At 42.5% G+C, this 6,432-nt stretch overlaps 1 protein-coding gene across 1 annotated transcript; it reads left to right on the forward strand.

Moving 5' to 3' along the window:
• Window positions 1-350: 350 nt before the first annotated feature.
• Window positions 351-4,774, forward strand: LOC136791260 (uncharacterized). The gene is made up of 2 exons (XM_067000635.1): window positions 351-3,356; window positions 4,632-4,774. The coding sequence occupies exon 1, from the start codon at window positions 1,306-1,308 to the stop codon at window positions 2,281-2,283; it is 978 nt and encodes a 325-aa protein (XP_066856736.1). The 5' UTR covers window positions 351-1,305; the 3' UTR covers window positions 2,284-3,356; window positions 4,632-4,774.
• The last annotated feature ends 1,658 nt before the right edge of the window (window positions 4,775-6,432 follow it).

Here is a 6,432-nt window from a genome sequence, read left to right on the forward strand (position 1 = left end):
TCTGAAAACAGAAGTTAGACTGGCTGACTACTCTGTCCTGCCTACATGCTTTTTTTCTTTTTTCTCCAATTTATTTCTCCTCCTTTTTCTACAAGTGTTTATGCTGACATTCTTCAGTCTCCTACAACTGCACAGAGGTTTCTTTTTCCCAAAGGGCCTAAGATGTGACATTAAAAATAAGCCAAAGCAAAATAACAAAACCTAAAAATATTAGTTCCAGCTCCCAGCTAACTGCATTTCCTCTAATCAATCCATCTCTGAAGTATACGTCAGCAAGCAGCATATTATCCTTTTAAAGGGCCTGCTATGCAAGCCATCTGGATTAACATTTAAACTACATTAAGCTGCAAGACAGTGCATCTCTAACGTACCATCTTCTTATGAGGGAAGACGCATTCATACATTCCTTTATGTCAACATCCATCACAGACATCAACATGCCATTAGCTCCAAGTATAGACAACAGAAAAATGCAGTATTTAATAGTCTATTACTCCCTTTGTATGCACATCACAAGCAGAAGAGTGTATGACAATGCCACTTCTAACTTAAGCATCAGCCACGCTAAATCCTACACCTAACCCAGATGGTGTTTTAGACCTTACAGTCCCAGAGCTGGTTTGGCAGAAGAGTCCTACAGAGTCATTAACAAAAGAGATTTACCACTAGCAACAGTGATTTGGTTTCAAGACCCCAACAGTCACTAGAAATGCACTTTTATATCTACAAGTAATCAAAGACCTGGGTGTCTGAAACACTTTTCCACCTTTATTTAATGAATCACAGAGTCACAGAATCACCTAGGTTGGAAGAGACTTCCAAGATCACCTAGCCCAACCTCTGACCTAACACTACCAAGTCCTCCACTAAACCAGATCACTAAGCTCTACATCTAAACGTCTTTTCAAGACCTCCAGGGATGGTGACTCAGCCACTTCCCTGGGCAGCCCATTCCAATGCCTAACAACCCTTTCGGTAAAGAAGTTCTTCCTAATATCCAACCTAAACCTCCCCTGGCGCAACTTTAGCCCATTCCCCCCCAAAAAAGAAGCACTCACACAACCCCTGAGAATCGGCAAGAGCTGTTTATTGCCGGGACATCTTGCAGGCAAGGCTGCGGGATGTCCGTGGTGTTTGGTGGCTCCAAGCTAATGCTTGCGATGGAGCCTGAGCAACGAGTAGGGGGCTCGCCGGGCACTCCTGCGATGCTGTTGGTGCTCTCGGATGGCAGAGCACAAAGACATGCCGCAGTAGTCCCAGGCCTGTCCCTGGCAGAGGTGGATCCACTTCCATCCGTTCCTCCACATGTGGTGGATCCAGCTCCATGGGCTCCACGGTGTTGGGCAGAAGGCTAAGCCAGTCCTTGCCCGGGACTGCCCAAACGGGATGCCTTCCGTCCGGAATGTTCTCAGGCCAGGGTGCCGAACCAGGGGGTCGTCCAGTCCCACGCCTCGGTCCCACGCCACTGTCGGCTTGATTGTCATGCATGGGTCCGATGCTGCCCTCTGGTTTACGGCCATTACTGGGTCCCGCACTGTGCTCCGGACTATGGGCACGCCTCTGCTCCCCGCGGCTGTCTGCCCGATGCTCCCGCCTTCACCCCACGTCACCGTTGCTCCTATGGTAAGGCCCAGGATCCCTGTCGCTGGGTGTGTGAGGGGCCGGCCTGTTCCCCGCATCGTTGCGGTGCCAATGGTACCGCCTGGATGTGTCTGTGGGCTGGGCGCCAGAGGTCCCTTGGGCACTGGTGTCTCTTGTGCCGCCGGCGCTATCCCTCCACCCACGACACATCTCCTTCTGCTCAGGTGCATCCCTTCTTGGTGCTTCACCGGACGGCATCGCTGTCCTCGCACACCAAGGAGGCCTGCTGCTCGCCTTGCTCTTCTAGTCTTCCTCCTGCCGCACAAGCTGGCAGTCAGAGGGCCCAGGTGCTCAGCGAATGCTGGGCCAGCTGCAGGGGGCCTGTTTTATAGGGCCCGCAGCAAAGGCAAGGCACTGGTGGCCACTGCGACCTCAGCAAGCCTCTGTGATGGAGTGGCCCACGCGTGGCCAAAGGCGGCTGTGTTGGGAGCGGCCTGGAAGATGCCCTCACGTGGACAAGGAGGAGGGTTGGGGGTGCTGAGGGCCCCTTTTCTGGGGCTGGCTCCCCCGGGCCATTTGGCTTGCCAGAGAGAAAGGCTGCCCCTCGGCCACGGGGACTGCCCTGCACCTTTATTTTTAACACTGCTTTTTAGGTATTTTTTCCACTGCAGTGAGAGTACCAGGCAGCTACTAGAATACTAAAGAGACTTAAGCGATAGCAAAATGGTCTATGGAAATGAACTACTGGCAGTATTAGTGCTCCCCATTATTTTTTTTTTTTTTTTACATTTTTAAACCAGTTCAGGTTATTTTCATTAACGAGTGCATCATTACAATTCAGCCTGTTTAAATCACAGTGTTGCTGAGGGTTCAAAATTTCATCAATGCTTTGTAAGAGAAGACTTCAAAGTAACCTATTGCTCCAGTGACCATATTTTCTTTATGGAAAGAAGCAATTTCAAGACATGAAATAATGTACAATATTATATTAAATGTTTAAAGACTAACACGTCTGAAGAAAAGGGAAATCTAAACACTGACTAAAAATAATATAAGCAGAGAGATGCACAGCAAGCCTTTTTCTGCCACAATCGCCGTAAACCAAAACAATGAGCTTTATGGCTGTGTAAAGATCTTGATTAAGCCCTGGGGAACAAGGTGAAGTGTTATAGCGAAAGATTAGTTCCTCTGTGCAGTTGTACTGCTAACAACTTAACCTGTGCCTCGCTGTGCACTGACAGACAATGCTGCTTTGACAGGACCAGACATAGAATTTATTACAGGGTTCACAAAGTGCCAGTCAAAACCAGAGAATGACAGGCAGGGGATTCGGCTTGCTGCCCTGCGCTGGGGAATGACAAAGCTACACACAACTGGAGAAGGGGTATTTTGACTGTGAAACAAAACCAAAAACAAACACACAACCCCCCACAAACTAACAGGCACTGGATAATATTACCTAACATCAGTGTTATCTACTGAAAAGGAATTTAGAGACGCACTAAGACAGCAAGCCATGATCAGACTAGTATTTCGGAGCAATTTGACTGGTCAATCAAGTACGATGTTAGGATCCTGGCAAGGCAATGAGCTTAAACAGAGGAGACAAATTGAAAGACTAGGGAAACTGATATTATCCCAGAACTTTATTTCTTTCCTATAGTTTCATAATATATGAGAAAATGAGTAACAAAGGACTATTGAACAGAAGATTTGAAGAGGTAATAAATGCTGAAGATGAATGAGGACACTTGGGTCATCAAGCTGCCGTACTGGTAACCAAAGAAATGATTCTTCCAAATACGATACTAAGCACTAACCTCTAAATCAAATAGCCTTGTGAATTCTAAACCTAACTGAAGTACAATATTGCATTTTTTTTCCTACAGTAAATAGATCTAGAAAAAAATTATTGTGGTTAAAACCTTGTATACTACTCAGTGTAAATTTTGGAAAACAGAGATTTGCCTTCATCCAACAGGTGAAAGAATTATTTCCTTAAGACTGCCAGCTGAAGTGGTAACTTGTTTGCTTTATACATTTATACATCTGTCTTATTACAAATCACATCAACACAATTCATGAAATAGCGTAGGAACTGCAAACATGCATCACAAGGTCTGAGAGCACTCCTTTCCTTTCAGAAACATGTCAATCTCTGTCAAAACCCCAAGTGGACAAGGAACACAAGTGCTATAAATACGTGATTATCTCCAAACTTACCAAACAGCTGGCTAACGTTTCCATTTGTGAAGCGTTCAAATTCCATGATGTGACCTTGTCTGTTTGGACACCTATTCCTATTCAGCAAGACTGACAAGCAATTTGCAATGAGCATCAAAATTCAGCAAAATGCTGGCTATCCAAATGTTTCACTGCAACGTTAACAGAACTGACCTGCTCAAGTATGTAGAAAGGGATAAAACTAAAAAGATAAAATTATAATTATTATTAACCTCTTAATGACAGCAGTCATTCACCACCCTCATGAATACATACACTGAAAATTTCAAGAAGCTATGAAGTTCTCTGAGTCTGACTTGCTTTTCCTGTGCTGACACAATTTAAGGTGTTCATGTTCCATTTTACACTGGTATGCTTTTTACTACTTCTGAAAAGCAGGGACGATAGTAATGTACTTCATATAACTCCCTTTTCCTCCCAAAACAGTGCATGTCGTTGACTAGGTCAGTATGTAATAATTCTAATGAAATACAAATCTCTGTTCTTTAAAGATAATGCCTTTATGTAAAAAATTGCTCTTGATTTTTTTTGCCTTTTCACCCTTACATTCTCCTTTTAAGACAAAACAAACAAACAAACAAACAACAACAAAAAAACTACAGCCTCACTTTTGCAATCATACATCCCACTTTACCTCTTTTTATTATCTATTCCCCAAAGTTACCTGTTTCCATGTATTTTCTTTTATCTTGAAGAAGTGGAAGCAAGAAGGAAAGTTTATAAAGACAGTAAAATCAGATTTGATGCTTGTCTGTTTGTTTTCCCTCTGTTATCTTTAGTAACTGTTTCCTTATTTCTTTCTCTAGTATAATGAGAAAAAAGAATGAACTGATTTCAGTCTAGGATGGTTCCATGAAGTTCAGTGAATGAACAGTTAGCTGATCCAGTCATTAGGTCCGTGCACTTCTAGCTATTGGTGGAAAAGGAAAACCTACTCATACATGTATCCAAATTCTGAAGGCCTCCAATAATAAAGATATCTTTCTATGCAGCTTTTCAGAATGGGTTGTTTTAATAATAAAATTTTGCCGCCCTCCCTGCAATGTACGCACCTTTACCTGCTCAGTTACTAGTAAAGAGCTGCACAGACAAACATCACCTGTCTCCAGCCAGTATGCTCAAATTACCCAGTAAAGATGGAGCACTGGTAAAGTCAACCCAGAAAGTTAATGTAGATTAAAAGAAATTGAAAAGAGTGATTCAAAGTGGAGATTGCCCTATGGCCTCTACCCTGTGCCCTAATAAGCCTGTTTGTACGAAGCCTAGCACAAAGAATGCATAATGAAATTACTTTCTCCATCCTCTTCTCTACCTGCCTGCTCACTGTCCTTGCCTCTATCTGATTCTTATGACACTCAAAAATTTCAAGTAGTAACGTGCCTATTCTCCTTCCATCAGTGTTCAGTGCTGATTTGGTGCCAGCCAGCAATAACGCCTTTACCTTGACAATGACTTTATACTGCTGACCTAAAGCACAAAGCTGCCAGGTACTGAAAGCAAGAAGCTTTAAGATATGCTATGGAGACGAAATACAGACAGATCGTCCAGGTCCCACTTACTCCATGGTTCTTAAATCCCGAACTACAGGTTATAAGGAAACACTTATCTGAACTCATTTAGTTCCACAGAAGGAATAATGAAGAACACAAGATACAAAGACTTACCAAGACGGCCTGTGTTTTGAGCTTTTAAAATTTGAGGGTGCTATGAACTGCACGGAGTTCACACCTACACCACAACAACGTTTATATTAGCTTGCTTTTTAACTCGTGAGGACTGTTAGTTCTAGCAAGTCTTTCAAGGTAAGTTTAGGGGCTTCTCTCTCATCCCTTTGGTTCTTTAACTAATGCTCAAAATCATATAAACTATCGTGAATAAAAAAGTTTCCCTGAGAAAAAGGAGCTCCAGACAAGCTAGTAAAATGTGCGCTGTTTAAAATGAATACAGAACATTGGCAATTACAGAAGACATTTCAAAATAAGTTATCTACTACCACCACGGCTTTATCACGGACAGGTGAAGTGCACCAGCTCAGACCAGAATACAGTAATAAATACTATGGTTATTCCAAGATTGTATTCAAGTAGAAAAAAGCACATAGTTTGCCAAGATTTTTTTTTTTAATATTCTATTAATAATTGTCTAGATAAAAGACACAAAAATTGCTGGAGAACCTCAGAGACACTTATCTGCTGGAATCATCACGTAATTATAGAGGCTCGAAGATTTGATGGATTATTATGTAATTTTCCAGGTCAGATGCTAAGACTAGTGGATCCTTCTTTTAACATCCTAAGCTGCTGGGCCATTGTAAAACCATAGCAGACTGCTAAAATCCTGCACAGCCAAAACAAAAACTAACAAAACCTCAACCCCATGAATAAATAAATAAATCTCCATTTCTCTTCTGTACTACATACTTTGCTAAGCCCTATACTTTCCAATGGGCTTCTAACAATTTGTCAAAAAGAAGCAGAGGTAATACAGTCCCAAAGTGAAAGAAAACACAGTTCAGTTGAAGTGCTATGATGAGCAAAAGATCCCCAACAGACGTTGACTTTGCTCTAAAAATGAAGTTAATTCTGTGTCAAACCTTGTGTTGGCACA

This window comes from Anser cygnoides, chromosome 7, assembly GCF_040182565.1.
Source record: "Anser cygnoides isolate HZ-2024a breed goose chromosome 7, Taihu_goose_T2T_genome, whole genome shotgun sequence".
NCBI classification, from domain to species: domain Eukaryota; kingdom Metazoa; phylum Chordata; class Aves; order Anseriformes; family Anatidae; genus Anser; species Anser cygnoides.